We start from the raw sequence: 21,114 nt of genomic DNA on the forward strand, positions 1-21,114 counted from the left end.
GCTCTCTTTCTGAGAAAGGGTTAGTGAAAGCCTAACCAATATAGTCCTCTAAAGGTATGTATCTTAAAGAAAAACATGCTATTGAGGAGACGTATTCTCTCAGAAAGTCTCTCCAGATTTTCCCCAAGCCACAATTCAAATAATTAATAAAAATATTGAGGAATGCTATGCTAAGGACCACTTTAAGTCTCACTTTCCTATCCCTAACTTCTTCAAAGCAGACCGCCTGAAATTCTTTTTTTTGTGTGTGATTTATTTATTTATCCCCCATCCCCCACCCTGTTGTCTGCTCTGTGTGTCCATTTGCTGTGTATTCTTCTGTGTCTGCTTGTCTTCTCTTTAGGCAGCACCGGGAACTGATCCTGGGACTTCTGGAGTGGGAGAGAGGTGCTCAATCTCTTGCACCACCTCAGCTCCCTGGTCTGCTGCATCTCTTATTGTCTGTGCTTGGGCCAGCTCGTTATGTGGGTCAGCACTCTGCATGGCCCAGCTCTCCGCTCAGGCCAGCTCACCATGCAGGCCAGCCTGCCTTCACCAGGAGGCCCTGGGAATCGAACCCTGGACCTCCCATATGGTAGAAGGGAGCCCAATTGCTTGAGTCACATCCACTTCCCCAGACTGAAATTCTTGATTCTAAGTTGTTTGTTGTTGCTTGTTTCTTTTTTTAAAATGTACTTTTATGTAGACAACTACAGAAAAGAAGGAGTTTAAACAGGTATTCCAAAGGGGCGCATAAGTGGCTTCAAAGATAATGGCAATGTTCTGTTTCTTAAAATGGTTGGGGACATATATTAGTTATCTAATGCTGCATTAAAAATTAACCAATGCTTAGAAACTTAAAACAAAAAGTTTATTATTTCAAAATGTCCATGGCTCAAGAATATGGGCACAGCTTAGTTGGATGGTTGTGGCTTAGAGTCTCTCATGACGTTGCAGCTGTTTGCCAGGGATTCAGTCATGTGAAGACTTGATAGGGCTGGAGGATCAGCTTCCAAGTCCCCCTGCATGGCTGCTGGCAGGAAGCCTCAGATCTTTGCCACAGGGCCTCTCTGTGAGCAGGACTCTCTGTGAGCAGGGCCTCTCTGTGAGCAGGACTGCTCACAACATGATAGCTGCCTTTCCCCAGGACAAGTGATCCAAGTGAGCAAGGCAGAAGCCACAAAGGCTTTTATGACCTAATTTTGGAAGTGATACACCGTAATTTCAGCCTTTTTTTTAGTCAATCCAACAAAACAACCCTAGTATGATGTGGGAGGTGATTACATAATGGTATAAATACCAGAAGGTAGGGATTATTGGGAGCCATCTTAGAGACTGGCTATTACAGTTTGCCCTCTGGCCTCCAGTGATTCACATCCTTCTCACATGTAAAATACATTCACACCTGTCTAAGCCCCGAAACGTTTCACCCATTTTAACATCAGCTCAAAGTCCAGAATCTCATCATCTAGTTCAGATCCACTAGTCCTTAAGAAAAGTTCCTCTCAATAAAAACACCTATGAATGAAAAGGACAAGTTATCTACCTTCCCTTACACCCAACATACAATAGCATGACAAACATAGCATAATTGCTATAGATATTTCTATTCAAAAAGGGGAATAATGGGAGATGCAAAGGAGTCACTGGTTCATAGCAATTCTAAGATCAGGATGAGCAAGTGTTTGGAAGTTCGTTGATTAGAATTCAGTCCCACCCCTCCATGGGAATAATTTCCTATGGTTCTTGGCCCTATTCCCTTGTTCTTGGCTCCATCCTGAATCATCCTTCCTCTTTCATGAAAGTCAACTCTTATTTGCAACTGTGTAGTTTTCTCTACCTTTGTCCTGTCTGTTGAAATTGGAGTTCCAAGGCTTTTTTCACTTTGTACTGTCTCACCATGGCTCCGAGCCTGAACGATTCTAATCTTACTTATGTGCCTGTAGGCAGTAGGCCTTCATTCTTTGCTGCATGGGCCTCTTAGATAGGGCAGCTCATGAGTGGCTGCTGGCTTCTCCCATAGAGAGTGATCCGAAAGAGAGAGCAAGTAGGAAACTTCAGTCCTTTTATGACCTAGTCTCCAAAGCCACCCACCATCACTTCTGCTTTATTCTATTTTTAGAAGAAGGTCACGAAGTCTAGCCCACACTCAAGGGGTGGGGGATGACGCTCCACCTTGTAAAAAAGAATCTGAGGACATATTTTAAAACCACATGATGCATAGGTATTCTTTTAATTATACTTACTTAAATATTTATACATCATATAACAAATGCCTAATCAGCTCAACAGAAAGCTGGGCTAGCTTCAGTTCAACATTTATGGAATACCTACTATATGCAAAATTCACAAATGAATTTCCATTTTACTTTGAAGGTGGGAAAACTAGAAAGAAATTACTTAATTTGGGAACACAGATACCAATATTCAGAGAAAATCCTTTGTGAATCATTATCCATATTTTAGCATCAGTTATGGATGTACTGTACAATATCCCCATTTTACTTATGGGAAGTGAAGCTTAGAGTTTCACACACTTAGTACTTGCAAACCAATTCCCATCTACATATAGTTTTAAAGTATAAGCCCCAATTTTTGTAAGAAAATATAGTCACTGTAAGAATGAAGGACTTCTAAAAGGACTAGGCTGTAGAACTTGGAGCAATGGAGGTGCTATATTCTTTAAAAAATAGGAGAAAAAGAATTAATAGGAAGAAGACAGAAAATGACTTTTCCAACAAGACATTTTTTCTAGGGCTCTTGTCAAAACTGACATAATCTTTGGGCTGTCTTTGATATTATGCAGAATGTATTACCTTTGTATAGCTATAGTTAACATAACATTCTTATTAAGAATAACCGTAGTATACTTTATATAAGGTTTTCTCTGTGCTAGACATGATTCAAGCGCTTTTACTATATTAATTTTTCAATCCTCACAACCACCCTGAGTTAGGTACCATAATTATTGCCATTTTACAGATTAGGAAATGAGGCACAGAATGGTCAAGTAATATGCTCATAGTCACACAGCAAGTAGCAGATCAGGGATTCAAATCCAGGCAGTACGACACCAGAGTACATGCTCATTACCACAGCATTATGTTGCCTTTCCTCACTTTAACCTTATAACAAACCAAAGTAGTTAAATAAAACACTGCCATTGCCTTGTTTGAGTTGTTGGGACTTATTGAAGGCTGCAAAATTTCCCTATTGTAGTTCAGCTTGTAATCTCCAATCTACTCCGCTCTTCCCTCTTCTGTTGGGGGAAACTCTTAATTCTCATTCTTTATGTTTCCCTGAGAAAGGCACTCTCTAGAGTAAAACTCTTGGACTGGCTCCCTACCCCATACTCACCACATCCTATGGCAGGAAAAGTAAGTTTTCCTGATTGGTGAAATTAGAGGAAGGAACTGGGGCATTTTTCTCTCACTGACAGCCTGTCTGCAGGAGGCATGCATGTATTCCAGGATGCTCTTTGCTATGTGCCTTGTTGTTTTGGGGTGGAGGGGACAGTGATTATTCAGCTGTGCCATGGATTAGATGGTTAAGTATCAAATTCAGGGGTAAAGTACTTGCAAGCCCACTTAACCAGAGATCTGAAGCCACATCCCCCAAATCTCTCTCTCAGTTGGTTCCAAACTCAGATGGAGAGGAGAAATGTTATTTATTGGATCCCTAAAATTCACAAAATCATCTGGTCTACACTCCCATCCTAGAAGAAAGAGGTTTCTTCTCTTGACTTTCCCCCACTTTCTTACTCTATATTTTTTATGTTTTCATAGTTTCCTCCCTATGAGGGACCTCTAGAACCTTCACTTCAAGACTGCCAAGGTCAACCTATAATTATAAATATAGCTGAATGGGGGGAGGGGGTTGTACATGGGAGGGGATACACTTGACAAAATTATTCTAAAGTGGTTTTGGCAACACGAAGAATAACCATGACAATTTTTGAAAGAATATTTGAGATAAGTAGATACCAGGGAGAAGAAGCTGGCATCACCAAATATAAAATCAGTGCACAGTTAAATATGGAACCATAAAAAACTAGAATTAGGATTGGCCGTTGTTATTCTACTACCCCTTCAATCAAATGAAACACTTCAGCTCTTTTTATCTTTCTTACTGCTTAGTTCTTTAGATAAACCATTTAATTTCTCTTTGGGCTTCCCTCAATTTCTTCATCTGCAAAATGGGAATCTTCCATTGCAAAGGAATGACATAGTAATTGATGTAAAGTGTTTTATGAATTTTAAAGATTTTTTATTTATTTCTCTCCCCTTCCCTTCCCCTCCCCTCCCCAGTTGTCTGCTCTCTGTGTCCATTCACTGTGTAGTTCTTCTGTGTCTGCTTGTATTCTTGTCAGTGGCACCAGGAATCTGTGTCTTGTTTTGTTGCATCATCTTGCTGTGTCAGCTCTCCGCGCGAGCGGTGCCATTTCTAGGCAGGATGCACTTTTTTCGCGCTGGGCTGCTCTCCTTACAGGGTGCACTCCTCGCACATGGGGCTCCCCTAGACGGGGGACACCCCTGAGTGGCACGGCACTCCTTGCGCACATCATCAGCAATGCACGTGGGTCAGATCATCCCACGGGTCAGGAGGCCCTGGGTTTGAACCGTGGACCTCCCGTGTGGTAGGCAGATTCCCTATCTGTTGGGCCAAATCACCTTCCCGTGTTTTATGAATTTTAAAGAGCTATACAAATATAAGGTATTATTATTGTCACTAGAGAATTGTTTTAACCGCTTAGGTGGCAATACCAGATGTGAGTTTACAAAATATTGCATATATATGTATTGACAACAGAAGAGAATTGCACAAGAGCCTCCAATACTTTAAAAGGAAAATATCAGGCTCTTAATTATCTTGGAATTTAGAATATGTGATTTTATTTCATTTGAAATTTCAGAAATTATTAAGAAAATAACAAACTTAAAGCAAGATGTTATTGTTATTTAAGGGGGAAACAATATTCTTACCAAGTAAACAACCAAAGTTATCCTTTCTATAATTTGAACTTATAAAAATGAAAATTTCAAGGAAAAACTCATTTGTAAAGATCTTATGACAATAAGATAATAATTTATCTGGACGGAATTTTCCAAGTCATTTAAACATCTCAAATCATCACAAGACCCTTCATAAAATAGAAATAAGGATTTAAAGGATAAGATACTATACACATCTAGTTAGCACATTAATTTTATATGGAATAATTTTAGGCTTTTATTATTGATTTCTAAAGGTAACTTTCAGTATTCTATTAGGAAAACAAGTGGTCTATATTAGAGTTTTTATTAAATAACAATTAATCAACACATTTGCCCAGTCAACATTTCATTGTTGCAAGGAGAAACTGCAAAAATGTTGATTTGACTCAGTATGCAAAGTGCAACACTTGGGTTGATCTTTAAACCACACTAAAACTACATTCTTAAGAGGGGGGAGCAGATGTAATAGAACCTAAAAGATAATCTGGAGGAGAAAAACAGTTAAGACATAAGTAAAAAAGAAAAAAAAAATGAGGAGAAAAAAGACAAAGAGAGAGGTTGCCTCTTACACCATATAAAGTATTCTCTATGATGACAATTTCCTGGCTTCAGAGTTGAGCTATGCCATCTTTGCAGATAACCAAAAGTATCTAATCATGTCTGAAATAAGCACAGATCATTTTAACTCAACGAGGCAATTTTTAACTGTCTCCTGTGTGCAAGGATATACCAGGCCCAGTACTAATGTTAAAGAAATAAATTGAAATGTGTGGCCCTTTCAAAAGGTCTCTTTAGAAAAATCTTATGCTCATCATTTCAACAATAAGCTATTATTACTCCAAAGGGGTCTGGAATTTCTTTTGGGAACTACATTCAGTCGACAAATCACTATAGACTTTATAGTCACATCAAGTACCGTAAAGTTCCAATGCCCTTTTACTGCTCTTCTGACAGTAACAATTTTTATCTCCTAGAATCAACTCCACACTCAGAGGTCTATAATTTGATAATTAATCACCACCAAGAGAATCTGAAACACTGCACCTCAAAGTCTGGAGGCCCAATTAGAAAAAGAAATTCTACCAAAGTTTGGAGAAATAAGCTTCAAGTTCACAAAATTACAGCTACTGGCTATGAATGGTATAAGCGTAATTTTGATTGATTTAATTTTGATGTTTATTTTTAAAATATGGTACCTTTTCTTTTTAGTCCATCTTCCGCCTTTACTGTGTGTGTGTGTATGTATGTGGGTTTTAATCAAGGTTATAAACTAAAATACAAGATGTAAACACGGAATGGAAAAACATACACGGTAGCAGGTAAAGCTGTAACTGGGTACGCCAATATGGATTCTGTTCTCCTCACTAACCCAACTGTTTCCCTGTTCAATGCAAGAGCTGTTATTACACCTGTCTAAGGACGAGAAACTGCTAGGCATAGGGAAATCCGCAGTGTAAAGCAGGTCTGGCCAAAAGAACTTGTTTGACTGGATCTCTTCTAATTCCTTGACATTTGCAACTGAACAAAGATATGCCTAAGAGTGAAAACAACCCGTTGTGTTTGCGGGTAGGGGCAAGGGGAGCTACACTCCACTATTTCTTTGGTTCTTATTTTCCTTTAGAGTTGATCTTGAAAGACCAGTACTACTCACACTTGAGGGCACTGAAAGCCAGCTCATAGGACGAGCGCCGAAAGGACTCATCCTCAGACTCGGACGAGGACGGCAGGGGTTCATTCCCATAGTTTATTAAGACTTTCTCTGGTGACTTCTCGATTCGAATACCCTGAAAAATATTAGCTGCCATCACGTAAACGGAGTCCGGATAGCCAGGTTTTTCGGCTAAACACGGGCTTCTTCCTCTGGATGCTGCGACATCTGACGGCTCCAGGGAAGCGAGCTGCGAGACTTCCTCGGCATTTTTTTCGTTCGAAAACTCCAGTTCCCTTGAGGAGTTCAGCATGTTTGCCCCCTTGATTACCGTCAACCCAAGCTTTGGTTACAAGGCAGATGTTCCAGGGAATGGTTTTCCTGGTTCCTTGAGCATCGTCTCTGTGAAAAGAGAAGTTATCTCGGTAAATCACTATTTCTGCAGCACCACACTTGGGGGGAGGGGGGGCCTTTACCGGCCTATCCAAGCTCTCCATGCTGCGAACCGGCCAAACTCCAAAGAAACTTCCACACACTCACTGAAGAGGGGTGAGGGAGTGAACAGAAGGCTCACGGATCGCCTCCTAACAAGCGGGACATTTTTACCGTGACCTGTTCGGGGACAGAGAGCTCCCCAAGGAGCCGCGTTTGTGGTCCCGCCAGCATCCGCAAGGGCGCCCCTTCCACCCGCTCCGGCGAATCCTCCCTTACCCCAGAGGGCGGATGTTTCCCGGGGTTTTGGGGACGGAGACGCGGCGGCCGCCTCACTGCTGGCTCCGGAGGTTGGTGTCGGGAACAAGGCCCGAGGAAGCCCTGGGACCCCGGCGGCGGCAGCGGCCCGCGAAGGCCGTTTTATTCAAATACAGTCACTACCACCGGCCGAGGTCGCGGCGGGGGAGTAGTGACCTCCGGCGCTCGGTTCGCTCGGGTCGTGTAGGAGGGCTCGCTCGGCGACTGGTCCGGCCTCGGGTGTTGAGCGCTCGAGAACACGGCACCTGAGGGAGATGGACGACGGAGCCCCGGGGAGGACGGACGCGGGATGCGGAAGGGCAGGCCTCCCCTCAGCTTGAAGTCGGCGGGTCCAGGGCCTGGGTCTCCATAGCAACCCGGAGTGGGTAGGGCGCCGCGCTGGGGTGGAGGAACGTTCCCGCGGAGTTTGGCGGCCGCTGACTGCGGCTTGGCAAGGTGTCCTTCCTCCCAGGTCCCGGACGTCAGTTTCAATCTTTCCTCGATGTCTGAGGCTCCGTCTTGCCCTCAGGCTCGTCGACTCCCCAGAACCACAGAAGCCCGTTTTCCCACATGTCTCTTGCTAGCTCCTTGAAAGCAAGAATTTTGTATTGCCAACAACACCCACCTTAGTGGGCTTTAGCAGGGTTCAGGGAATAATAAAGCAGTCGAATGTAGACGTTCTGAAGAAAAGAAAATAGCCTACTTAATTTCCATACTCTTAGAGAAATAGACATCTCATTGGATGGACTTGTCCAGGGCACTTTGTGTAAAGATTTTTTTATCAAGACCCATTTCTGTTCTCCAGGAGTTGCCTACAAAGAAAGATATTACTGAAAAGTGCAAACCATTTCAAATTATAGAAAGGAATTGGAAACATAACTCCTCCCCAAAAGGGCTCCTTTAATATTTGTGAGCCCTGGAGTTAGGTTTTGCATCCTGAGGCATCAAAGAAAAACCTGCCTTGCTGATTTTTAAATGTAGTAGAAAAATAATAATTTCTAGAATAAAACCAAATAACGAGATTTAAGTTTTCTATTGAGTAAATGTACATTTCAAGCACTTCATTTATCTCCAGTGTGCATGTTATAAAACCGAAAAGGAAAAGAAAGAAGACAAGGATTATTTTGTTAATATATACCATTAATATTGCTACTTTGAAATTTCTCTAGCAGATTTCAGTAGGAGCCTAGTAATCTAAGGAATTTAGTATCAGTTGGAATATCTGGAGCCTAAGTATATATTCTCTGATTTCTTTTAGAGTAAAATTCCATTGAGTGATGCAAAGGTACATACATAAAGGCCATGAAATGAAATATAACATGTATGTACTTCACATTTCTCGCCTAGTTTTGAAGAACATCTTGTGAAATAAAAGTTGGGCATTGGGTTATGGAAGGAACTTAACAAATCAGGTTTTTTAAAAAAATCATTATTTTATTGATGCCAGCATTCATTATAAAGAAGAAAAAATATGCGAGATACTCGCTCTCCATCTTCTCCATAAGTCAAACGAAACCAAAGATTGCAAGTTGAGTGGTATTTTAAATTCTGGTCTAAGATGAAACAAAGCCATTTGAAAAGCTTTCAGACACAAGCCCAAACTCAGCAAAAAGGATGTTAAATATTATCGAGTTAAATTACCCTAGACATCCTACTACTACTGGTCAGGAACCTCAGAAATTTGTCCAACTACTTTGTAGAAGTGGTCTAGTATGGAAAATAAACACAATTTACACATACAGTAACATCAGTTATGGTCTCTCAGGGATTCTGAGATGTGTTCTCTAGTCATTCCCTCAGTGTGACAGACCTATATGTGTTTAATCTTAGGTGAGTCCATAACAGCACTTAACCTCAGTTTCTCATCTGTAAGGTGGAGATAGTAATGCCTACAATGGATGTTTGAGAGGACTTAATGAGATGATGTCTGTCAAGAACAGAGTCTGGAAAGTAGTAGGTACTCAATCATTGTTCATTCCTCCTCTGCCCCTCTAGAAATTTTAGTTATAAAGGAATTTCTTTAAACTTTAGATCCTAGAAGGCATGAAAATACAGAGAAAGCTGATCTCCTGGATTGGCACCTAAAGGACTTTTTTTTAAAAAACTAGAGTTCACTTATATGACTTCGTTTATAAACACTTAAGAGCTATTTTGAAGTAACCCAGTATATAGTTCAGTGATTTTCAACTTTCAAGCACCTGGAGTCTGTTAAAAATGCGACTTCTTGGAACATATCCCCAGAGATTTTGAGACCCAGGAATGTGTATTTTAGTAGGTAACTCAGCTTATTCTGATATAGTCAATCTAAAGATGAGGTTTTGGGAAGCACACTTGGCCCAGTGGTTAGGGCATCTGTCTACCACATGGGAGGTCCGCGGTTCAAACCCTGGGCCTCCTTGACCCATGTGGAGTTGGCCCACGCGCAGTGCTGATGCATGCAAGGAGCACCCTGCCACGCAGGGGTGTCCCCTTGTAGGGGAGCCCCACGTGCAAGAAGTGCACCCTGTAAGGAGAGCCACCCAGGGCGAAAGGTAGTTCAGCCTGCCCAGGAATGGCACCGCACACTCTGAAAGCTGATGCAGCAAGATGATGCAACAAAAAGAAATACAGATTCCCGTGCCACTGACAACAACAGAAGTGGACAAAGAAGAACACGCAGCAAATGGACACAGAGAACAGACAACTGGGGCGGGGAAGGGGGCGGTGGGAAGAGAAATAAATAAATAAATCTTTAAAATAAAATAAAGATGAGATTTTTAAAAACACTGGTTATAATGGAAAAAAAGAATATTGGTTCTAATTCCATCCCTGCCTCTGACTGGCTATGTGACTTTGGAAAAGCCATTTAACCTTTCTTGATTTCTCTTTCCTCTCCTGTAAAACATATTATGATTTGTCCTCCAGTAGGTTCCCCATTCAGTATCTTCTCTTTTTCAAAACATTTAACAAGGAAAACAGGGTCCTCTGTAATCTGGCCCTTGCCTGCTTTTCCAGCTTTATTGCTTGGTATCCTTCAGCCATTCCTCAAATTCCTTATCTTTGCACATGCTGTTCCCTCAATTTTAAAAGCCCTTGCTTCTTTGTTCATCTGGTGATCTCCAACTCAATCCATGAACCTCAGTTCAGGCATCACTTTTATATAGCTTCTCCTGAGGCTTTTATTAGTTAGGTTATAAATTTAGCACTATGACAGAAATCCCAAAGAACCATTCACTTAAAATAGAGGAAGTTTATTTCTCACATGAAGTTCTGTTGGTATAGTGACTCTCCACAAAACCATCAGGGACTAAGACTCCTCCTCTGGGCTGTCTCTAAGTAGGGGCTTTGCCCTTGTCTGCTTAATCCAAGATGGCTTTTTGCCATGCCCATTTCCATTCAGGGGCTAGGGAGAGATAAAGAAGAAAAGAGAGGACGCACATCACTTTTACTCACACTCAATTGGCCAGAATTTAGTTACATGACATAATAAAAGAGTCTAGCTAAAAGTCAAAAGTACTGTAACTACAGAAGAAGGGGAGATGAATATTAAAAAACAATTAGTAATGTCTTCTACAAACCTCCATTCCCTGACCCACTTCACCCATCGATCTACTCACTTCCATTATCTGCCAAGTTATCCTCTTTTTGTTCCCAGAGCCTGGCACTGTATTCAGGCCTAGATGTAAAAAGAAAAAGAAAAAAAAAGATCAGGGACTTTGTCCTCAATGAATTAATGGAGGGATATACTTGTATTTTGGCACCCTTCAATTTTCATTATAAATATTAGTGTATATACCTCTATTCCTCCTCCTGTTAGCCCTCTACCTGCAGAACACATGCACTCTGAGATAGTTTTATTATTTTTAGCATCTTTTCATTTTTATTGCATATCATGTCTTTATTTTTATTAAATATTATATCTTTTTATTTCAAGTTCTAGCAAAATATCACTCACTCACCCACATGCATAAAAGATAACAAAATATAGTTGGCATATTTAGGGTAACGATGCATTTTATCAGGCATTGCACCACACACAGTATAATCACCAGCAAATATGAGGTAATAGCTAGCTGTAAACTTTAAAATACTGTCATTTTTCAAAATATAATTTCAGAAACTCCATGTTATTTTTTATAGTTCAACGTAAGTGACAATTCACTCTATGGAAAATAAGATTAAACAAGAGAGTCACTAATCCCCAAAGTAGAGTCTAGGCAAACAGTTGTGGGTTAGTGAATTCCTGGTTACTATGTACTCTAATCAAGAGTATAATCCTTTTTCCTTACCTCTCTCTTTCTTCTAATTTATGGCCTCATTGTTCACTTAAAGTACTGGACAGGAGGGCCAGAGGAGAGCATATTAAATCTCAGTGAGCAGTGTAAAAAAAAGTAACCATAGAGATAAGTGAGCAAATTCAACTGTTGTGAAAGCAGGGAGATTAAAAAAAAAAATGTAGTTTTTGTTTAAGTCACACTCTGTAATATGACCAAAACATTAAATCAGAGATGGTATAGAAAATGAAAAGTAGGTTATCTGGAGCTTTCTGCCAAAGAACCTTAAAGGAGTGATTTTCTTTCCCCAGGAGCTAGAGAAAAGTATTTGAAATATTTGTAAATTAATATTCTTTGCTTTTAACTCATCTTCCTAATGTATATTACCAAGTAGGTATTCATAATGCATTGTTCACTTGCTTTAATTTAATCTTAACATATAAAGCTGTACTTAAATCCACTGATCTATTATAACTTAGTAAAAAACAAATGAACAGACTGCAACACACTACTTTCAAAAATACATATAACGGAGAGCAGATGTGGCTCAAGGAATTGTGCGCCCACCTCCCACATGGGAGGTCCTGGGTTTGGTTCTAGTGCCTCCTTAAGAAGACAAGCAGATGCCACATCAGGCAGACACCACAACCAGCAGGCGCTGCAACCAGCAGATGCCACAGCAGCCCCAATCAGCAGACACTATAATCAGCAGACACCACAACCAGGAGATGCTGCAACCAGCACATGCCACAATGGCTGCAATCAACAGATACTATAACTAGCAGACGCTGCATCCAGTGGATGCCACAACCAGCAGGGAACAGAAGTGACTCAAGAAGTTGGGCACTCGCCTCCCACATGGGAGGTCCCAGGTTTGGCTCCTGGTGCCTCCTAAAGAAGATGAACAGACAAGAAGCAAGCAGATGAGGGAGCAATCTTGGGAGTGGAGTGAGGCAGGGGAATAAAAAAAAAATACATAGAACATCTAGACAGAGGATCAATAAGGAAACAGAAGCCTTGAACGATGCTATAAACCAACTACACCTAACATTTATGCAGGGCACTTCATTTAAAGTATTAGGTCACAAAACAAGTCTCAATACATTTAAAAATATCAAAGTCAAGCAATGATCTTCTCTAACCACAAAAGAATGAAACTAGATATCAATATCAGAGGAAGAGGGAAGCAGATCTGGCTCAACGGATAAGGCATCCACCCTCCACATGATAGGTCCACAGTTCAAACCTCGGGCCTCCTGACCCATGGGAAGAGCTGGCCCATGCGCAGTGCTGATGCGCTCAAGGAGTGTCATGCCACGCAGGGGTGTCCCCCGTGTAGGGGAGCCCCACATGCAAGGAGTGTGCCCCATAAGGGGAGCCGCCCTGCATGAAAAAAGTACAACCTGCCCAAGAGTGACTCCACACACATGGAGAGCTGACGCAGCAAGATGACGCAACAAAATGAGACACAGATTCTGGGTGCCACTGACAAGATTACAAGTGGACACAAAGAACACACAGTGAATGGATAGAGAGAGCAGACAACTGGGGCAGGGAAGGGGAGAGAAATAAATTAAAAATAAATCTTAAAAAAAAAATCAGAGAAAGAACTGGAAAGTTCATAAATATATGGAAATTGAACAATGTACTCATAAACATTCAACGGGACAAAGAGGAAATCACAAAAGAAATTAGGAAATATCTTGAGGTGAATAAGAATGAAAATAAAACATACCAAAAGGTATGGGATGTAGCAAAGGCAATGCTGAGAGGGAAATTTATAGCTCTAAATCAGGGGCTCTTAACCTTCTTTGTCCACAGACCCCTTTGTCAGTCAGGTGAAAATGACAGACTCCTTAGTAAATCCACACTATACTGTGTATTATTAAATAAATGTATCACACGCACACCAACACGTGCCCATAAGAATAATGTTTTGTTGAATTTCAAGTCAAGCTTATGGGCCCCTTTTTAAGAACCCCTGCTCTAAATGCTTACATGAAAAAAGGAAGTGGATTGTGGGAAGATGGAATCAGATTAGATAGGCAAGGCTCAGCTCTCTCAGAAAAAGAATGGAGAAAGAGCCAAAAGTTGCCTGAGAAACCTGCTTCAGGGGTCAGCAGACCAGGACGGTACTTCACAATTCCCAAGAGGGTGAGGGACAGAGAGGAAAAACTGAAAACAACAAACTGTGAGTTACTAAACCTTGCGAAGGGCTCCCCTCCCCGACCCTCAAGATATTAAGCAGGGGTAAAACCCCTGGCTCATTGCAGCTGACTGAGAGGGGAGCAGACGTCTTCTTCCTGTCAGCTATTACAAGGGAAAAGGGAAGGAAATTCGGGGGGCTTTTCTTCAGTGAATTCACCAGTGGTGCTTGCTTTGAATCTTGGGTCTGGACAGACCAAAACAAAGGAAAATGGAGATACACCTATGTGGAAAGGTGCTCCAATGAGTGCCATCTGCTGGCCTGTCTGGAAATTGCATGGACAAGCACCCCATTTGGGTCTCTCTATTCTTTAACTTCTGGGAGAAAACCTGCACCCCATTAGTGAGTCCCTAGCATGCTATTTTTTAAAATTTGTTTTATGTTTATTTATCCCCCCATTGTTGTTCATGCTTACTGTCTCCTCTCTGTGTCCATTCACTGTGTGTTTTCTCCATGTCTGTTTATCTTTTCTTCTTTCTTTCTCTTTAGGAGGAAATGGGAACTGCTCCTGGGGCCTTCCGAGTGTGGGAGAGGTGCATTCAATTGTTTGAGCCACCTCAGCTCCCTGGTTTGCTGCATCTCTCATTGTCTCTCCTCTACATCTCCCTTTGTTGCATCATCCTGTTGTGCTAGCTCTCTGTGGCACAGACCACCTGGCATGAATTTGATAACTTAATTTCAGGACTTAAGATAAGTTGAACCAAATATCAAAGAAGAGTTGTGAAAAAATAACAATAAGCAAGAGAGAGAAATTGGCTATCAGACTAAATTCACCAATATATTCAGATACGCAGACATCAGCAAAAAATTACAAGCGATACTTGAAGAAGAAAGAGATGGTCCAGACAAAGGATCAAACCAAATATCTGGAAGAGATACAGGATTTAAGACAATTAACCAATGATAATCACACACCTCTCCTAAATCAATTTAAAGAACTGGAAGAAAATATGACTAAAGAAATAAAAGATATTAAGAAGACACTGGGAGAGCATAAAGAATAATTTGAGGGAAGCAGATGTGAGTCAAACAATTGGGCTCCCATATACCATATGGGAGGTGCAGGGTTTGATGTCCAGGGCCTCCTGGTGAGGACAAGCTGGCCTATGTGGTGGGCTGGTCCACACGGAGTGCTGGCCCATGCGGGATGCTGCCCCACACAGGAGTGCCACCCTGCGTGAGAATGTCATGCTGAAAGCTGCCCTGTGCAGGAGTGCCAGCTGACACAGAGACCTGGCACAGCAAGATAGCACAACAGGAGACATAGAGGAGAGAAAATAAGAAGACATAGCAGAACAGGGAGTTGAGGTGGCACGGGAGGGTGGTCGCCTCTCTCCCACTCTGGAGGGTCCCAGGATCAGTTACTGGAGCTTCCTGGTGAGAATACAAGCAGACATAGAAGAACACACAGCAAATGGACACAGAGAACAGACAACAGGGGGGATGGGAGAGGAGAAATAAATAAAATAAATCTTTAAAAATTTTTCAGAAAAAGAACAATTTGAAAGCCTGCAAAGAAAAATAACAGACCTTATGGGAATGAAAGGCATGATGGATGAGATTAAAAATACATGAGATGGACGGTGGACTTGGCCCAGTGGTTAGGATGTCCCTCTACCACATGGGAGGTCCGTGGTTCAAACTCCAGGCCTCCTTGACCCGTGTGGAGCTGGCCTATGCGCAGTGTTGATGCGCGCAAGGAGTGCTGTGCCCTGCAGGGGTGTCCCCTGGGTAGGGGAGCCCCACGCGCAAGGAGTGCACCCCGGAAGGAGAGCCGCCCAGTGCGAAAGAAAGTGCAGCCTGCCCAGTAATGGTGCCGCACACACGGAGAGCTGACACAACAAGATGACACAACAACAACAAAAAAGAAACACCGATTCCCATGCCGTTGACAACAACAGAAGCGGACAAAGAAGAGGCAACAAGTAGACACAGAGAACAGACAACCGGGGTGGGAGGGGAGGAGAAGTAAATAAATAAATAAAATCTTTAAAAAAAAAATACATGAGATGATGAGGGAGGTGGTTGATGTGGGAGGAGTTGGGTGAGGGGGTGGGGGATATATGGAGACCTCATATTTTTTTAATGTAACATTTTTTTAAAAAGAAAAAAATACATTAGAGTTAATGGATTGAATTCCCCAATCAAAAGACATAGACTGATAGAATGGATTAAAAAATATGTGCATCTATATGTTGTCTACAAGAGACCCACCTCAGATGTAAAGACACGACCAGGTTAAAAAGTGAAAAGCTGATGAAAAGTATTCCATGCAAATAGTAATCAAAAAAGAGCTGGAGTAGACCACATAAATTAAAGTAAAAACATTATAGTATATGAACAATAATTACTCAGTGCAACTGGCAAATTGTTCCCATGATCACTATTCTCTAATTCTTGTCATATAAAATAAACACTCACTTTTAATTGAGGAGGACTGGAGAAGAGATAGATTTTTGGCTATTTCATTTTTCTTTAACCTCTTTTTATTCACACTTGTTAATTAAAATAATCTATCTGGATCAAAAATGACTTAGCATGACTACTGTTGAACAAGATTTTAAGTTTTGGTACCTCATAAAATTATGAGCTGGCAAATTGTTATCTGCTATAATTCACTCCAACAAGATGTGATGAATTCCCAAATATGAATTTGATGATCTAGAAAGACTTATGGCATAAATGGAAATGAAATAACTAAACCAATAATTTATTTCATTCTTAAAGATTATTATGTCCAATAGTTAGATATGTGTATTAGTTAGGGTTCTCTAGGGACACAGAATCAGAATCAGAGCTATCTGTCAATAGTATGCAGTTTTATAAGAATCTCTCACATGACCATGGGGATACACAAGTCCAGGTTCTGCAGGCAGACTGCAAACCAGGGGCTCCAATGAAAATTCAATGAAGGTTCTTGATGAGTTCTGGGAGATGTTGGCTGTCCAAAGACGAGCTGGGAAATTCTCACTCAATGCTGGAATCACTTCCCCTTTTAAGGCATTCAACTGATTGGATAAAGCGTCACTCACTGCTGATGGCAATCTCCCTGATTGATGTAATTGTAATCAGCTATCTATGATTTACAACTGCAGTAAGTCAGTGATGACTGAAGTCCATAAATGCCCTGTAATACAGTTAGCTCGGTGCTTGTTTGACCAAACAACTGGGCACAATTACCTGGCCAAGTTGACACATTAGCCTAACCATCACAAGCTGTAATATAAAAATTAGAATTATGTTATAATTACTTTCTATAATATATGAATTATTATTTATATTTATAAATGTTTGTTGCTATGCTATCTATTGTATATAATTGATTATATTAAATCTAACCTGGCCTTGCACTTTCTTTAAAATCTGTAATTTCTTTCAATCTACTTTTCTATTTATTTTAAAATTTTACAATAAAAGACTTTTTAACAGTTAAAAAAAAGCCATTGATTATACAGTTCAGATAGGTAATATGGCATGAGATTATATCTCAATAAAACTGCTTAATAAACAAAGAAAGAATTGTTCAAGAATAGTCAGAAATAGCTAAGTACAGCAGGAGAAACAGAGAGATTGAGAGTTCAGGAATTTTCTTTTTTGTCTGTTTTTATTTATTATTATTATTGAAATAATGAAAATGAATTTATAATGACTGATGTGATGAATACACAACTATATGATTACACACATTGATTGTACACTTTAGATGTATGCTTTCTTAATATGTATCAATAAAATTGATTTATTTAAAAAATAAAGAAGTAATTTAGAGGCACATAAGAGCAGATCTGAATTGCTTGATTACAGAATGAGTGATTTTGAAGACAGAGCATCTGAACTGGAAAAGACAGGAGAACAGAAAGAAGAGAATGGAAAAAATGGAACAGGGTCTCAGAGAACTGAATGATATGCAAAATGCAAAAACATATAGATTATCGGTTTCCCAAAAGGAGAAGAAAATGGAAAAGGGGCAGAAAGAATATTTGAGGAAATAATGACTGAAAACTTCCCAAAATTTATGAAAGACATAAATATCAATATTTAAGAAGGGCAACACACCCCAAACAGAGTAAATCCTAATAGAGCTACCCCAAGACACCTACTATTCAGAATGACAAATATCAGAGATAAAGAGAAGATTCTGAAAGCAGCAAGAGAAAAGCAAAACATCACATTACAAGTGCTGACCTCTCATCAGGGAGGAGAGAAGAATATGTTATTATGTATTTAAGGTACTGAAAGAGAAAAATTGCCTGCCAAGAATTCTGAATCTGGCAAAGCTGTTTGTCAAAAATGAAGGGGAACCCAAAGTCTTCACAGACAAACAAAAGCTGATAGACTACGTTACCAAAAGTCCAGAATTACAAAAGATACTAAAGGGAGTGCTGCAGCCAGAAAGGAAAAACAAAGGTGAGAGACTTGGAGAAGAGTGTAAAAATGAAAATTTTTAGAAAGGTAAACTAAAGGGTAAAAAGATAGACAATAAAAAGATATTACAATGGAAAGCCAAAGGTCAAATGGATGAAGAAAGTAATGCCTTTACAATAATAAGATTGAGTGTTAATGGCTCAAACTCCCCATTCAAAAGACATAGACTGATAGAATGGATTAAAAAATATGAGCCATCCATTCTTGTTTTCTACAAGAAACTCAACTCAGATGTAAAGACACAATTAGGTTAAAAGATGGAAAAAGATATTCCACAAAAATAGTAACCAAAAAAGAGTTGGAATAGTGATATCAACATTGGACAAAATAGACTTTAAATGCAAAACTGTTATAAGGGATTAAGAAAGTCTTTATATGTTAATGAAAGGGGTGAGTCAGCAAGAAGAAATACCTATACTAAATATTTATGCACCTAACCTCAGTGCCCCAAGATATATGAAGCACACACTGGCAAAGCTGAAGGGAGAAATAGATGTCTCTACAATAATAGTTGGAGATTTTAATACACCACTCTCAATATTGGATAGAACATCTGGACATAGGATAAATAAGAAACAGAGAACTTGAATAATGCAGTAAATTAACTAGACCTAACAGACATCCATAAAGCATTGTACCCCAAAACAGCAAGACATACATTCTTTTCAAGTGCTCATGGATCCTTCTCCAAGATAGACCATATGTTGGGTCACAAGACAAGTCTCAATAAATTTAAAAGATTGAAATTATACAAAACACTTTCTCTGATCATAATGGAATGAAGCTGTAAATCAATAATGGATGGAAAAATGGGAAAATTCATAAATATATGGAGATTAAACAATACACATTTATTTATTTAAGATTTATTTATTTATTTATTTCTCTCCCCTTCCCACCCCCCCACCCTGGTTGTCTGTTCTCTGTGTCTATTTGCTGCATCTTCTTTGTCCACTTCTGTTATTGTCAGTGGCACGGGAATCTGTTTCTTTTTGTTGCATCATCTTGTTGTGTCAGCTCTCCCTGTGGGCGGTGCCATTCTTAGGCAAGCTGCACTTTCTTTCCCGCTGGGTGGCTCTCCTTATGGGGTGCACTCCTTGCGCGTGGGGCTCCCCTATGCGGGGGACACCCCTGTGTGGCACGGCACTCCTTGCGCGCACCAGCACTGCCCATGCGCCAGCTCCACACGGGTCGAGGAGGCCCAGAGTTTGAACTGTGGACCTTCCATGTGGTAGATGGACGCCCTAACCACTAGGCCAGGTCCGCTTCCCTCGTTCATTTATTTATTTACTTACTTAATTACTTACTTATTTAGTGCCCCCCTTGCTGCTTGTGCTTGCTGTCTGTTCTCTGTTTCCATTCGTTGTGTGTTCTTCTGTGTCTGCTTGTCTCTCTTTGTTTTTTCATCTTGCTGTGCCAGCTCTCTGCAGCATGAGCCAGCTTGCCTTCTCCAGGAGGCCCCAGGAATTGAACCTGGAGCCTCCTCAATGGTAGATGGGGGCCCAATTGCTTGAGCCACACCTGCTTTCCCAACACACTCTTAAATAATCAGTGGGTCAAAGAAGAAATTGCAAGAGAATTCAGCAAATATCTTGAGATGAATGAAAATGAGACCACAACATATCAAAACCTATGGGATATCATAAAGACAGTGCTGAAAGGGAAATGATAGCCCTTAACACCTACATTGAAAAAGAAGAAAGAGCTAAAATTGAAGATGTAATTGCACACCTTGAGGAACTAGAAAAACTACAGCAAACTAATCCCAAACCAAGCTGAAGGAAAGAAATAATAAAGATAAGAGCAGAAATACATTAAGGAGAGAACAAACAAAACAAAACAAAACAAAAATAGAATCAACAAAATCAAAAGTTGGTTCTTTGAGAAGATCAACAAAATCAACAAATCTTTAGCTAGACTGACAAAGAAAAACAAGAGAGAAGACACAAGTAAATAAAATCAGAAATGAAAGAAGGGACATGAAAGTGGCTCAAGCGACTGAGCTCCCACCTACTACATGGGAGCTTGTGGTTCGATTCCTGGTGCCTCCTAAACAAGACAGCAAGCTGGCATGATGGACAAACTTGGCAAGCTGATAAAATGAGATGACACAACAAGAGACACAAGAAGGAAAACATAATAAGAGACATAACAAAGCAGGGATGGAGGTTGCTCAAGTGATTACGCACCTCCCTCCCACATTGGAGGTCCTAGGTTCAGTTCCTGGTGCCTCATAAAGAAACAAGGGAGACAAACAGACACAACAAGGGCAAACAATGATGAGGCTGGGGAGAAATAAATAAATAATAAAAATAAATCTTAAAAAAAAAATGAATGGGGAACATTACCTCTGACCCTGCAGAAATAAGAGAGATCATAAGAAGATACTGTGAACAACTGTATACCAAAAACTAAAACATGTAGATGAGACAGACTAATTTCAAGAACACATTAACAACCTACACTAACTGTAGAAGAAATAGACGACCTCAACAAAAAAAATCACAAGTTACAAGATTGAAATAGTCATCAAAAACTTCCAAAGATGAAAAGCTCAGGACCAGATGGCTTCACTGATGAATTCTACCAATCATTCAAGGGTGGCTTAATACTGATGTTGCTCAAGCTCTTCCAAAATTTTGAACAAGAAAGAATGCTACCAAACTCATGCTATGAAGCCAACATCACCCTAATACCAAAATGGATAATACAGAAAAAGAAAATTACAAACCAAAATCATATGATCCTTTTGATTGATGGAGAAAAGGTATTTGACAAAATATAGCACCCTTTCTTGATAAAAGTGCTCCAAAAGATAGGAATAGAAGGAAGTTTTCTCAGTATGGTAATGTGCATATATGAAAAACCTACAGCTAGCAT

The 21,114-nt window shown here is 40.3% G+C and overlaps 1 protein-coding gene across 1 annotated transcript in view; it reads right to left on the reverse strand.

The window, feature by feature from the left end:
- Positions 1–7,470, reverse strand: part of NSUN7 (NOP2/Sun RNA methyltransferase family member 7) — a 109,624-nt gene extending 102,154 nt beyond the window's left edge. The window contains exons 1-2 of the mRNA XM_058299459.2: positions 7,333–7,470; positions 6,625–7,023 (exon numbers count right to left, since the gene is read on the reverse strand). Of these exons, the coding sequence (XP_058155442.1) occupies positions 6,625–6,934 (310 nt within the window). The 5' untranslated portion in view covers positions 6,935–7,023; positions 7,333–7,470. The remainder of the gene's footprint in view (positions 1–6,624; positions 7,024–7,332) is intronic.
- Between the last annotated feature and the right edge of the window lie 13,644 nt (positions 7,471–21,114).

Source organism: Dasypus novemcinctus, chromosome 1, assembly GCF_030445035.2.
Source record: "Dasypus novemcinctus isolate mDasNov1 chromosome 1, mDasNov1.1.hap2, whole genome shotgun sequence".
In the NCBI taxonomy this organism is placed as follows: Eukaryota; Metazoa; Chordata; class Mammalia; order Cingulata; family Dasypodidae; genus Dasypus; species Dasypus novemcinctus.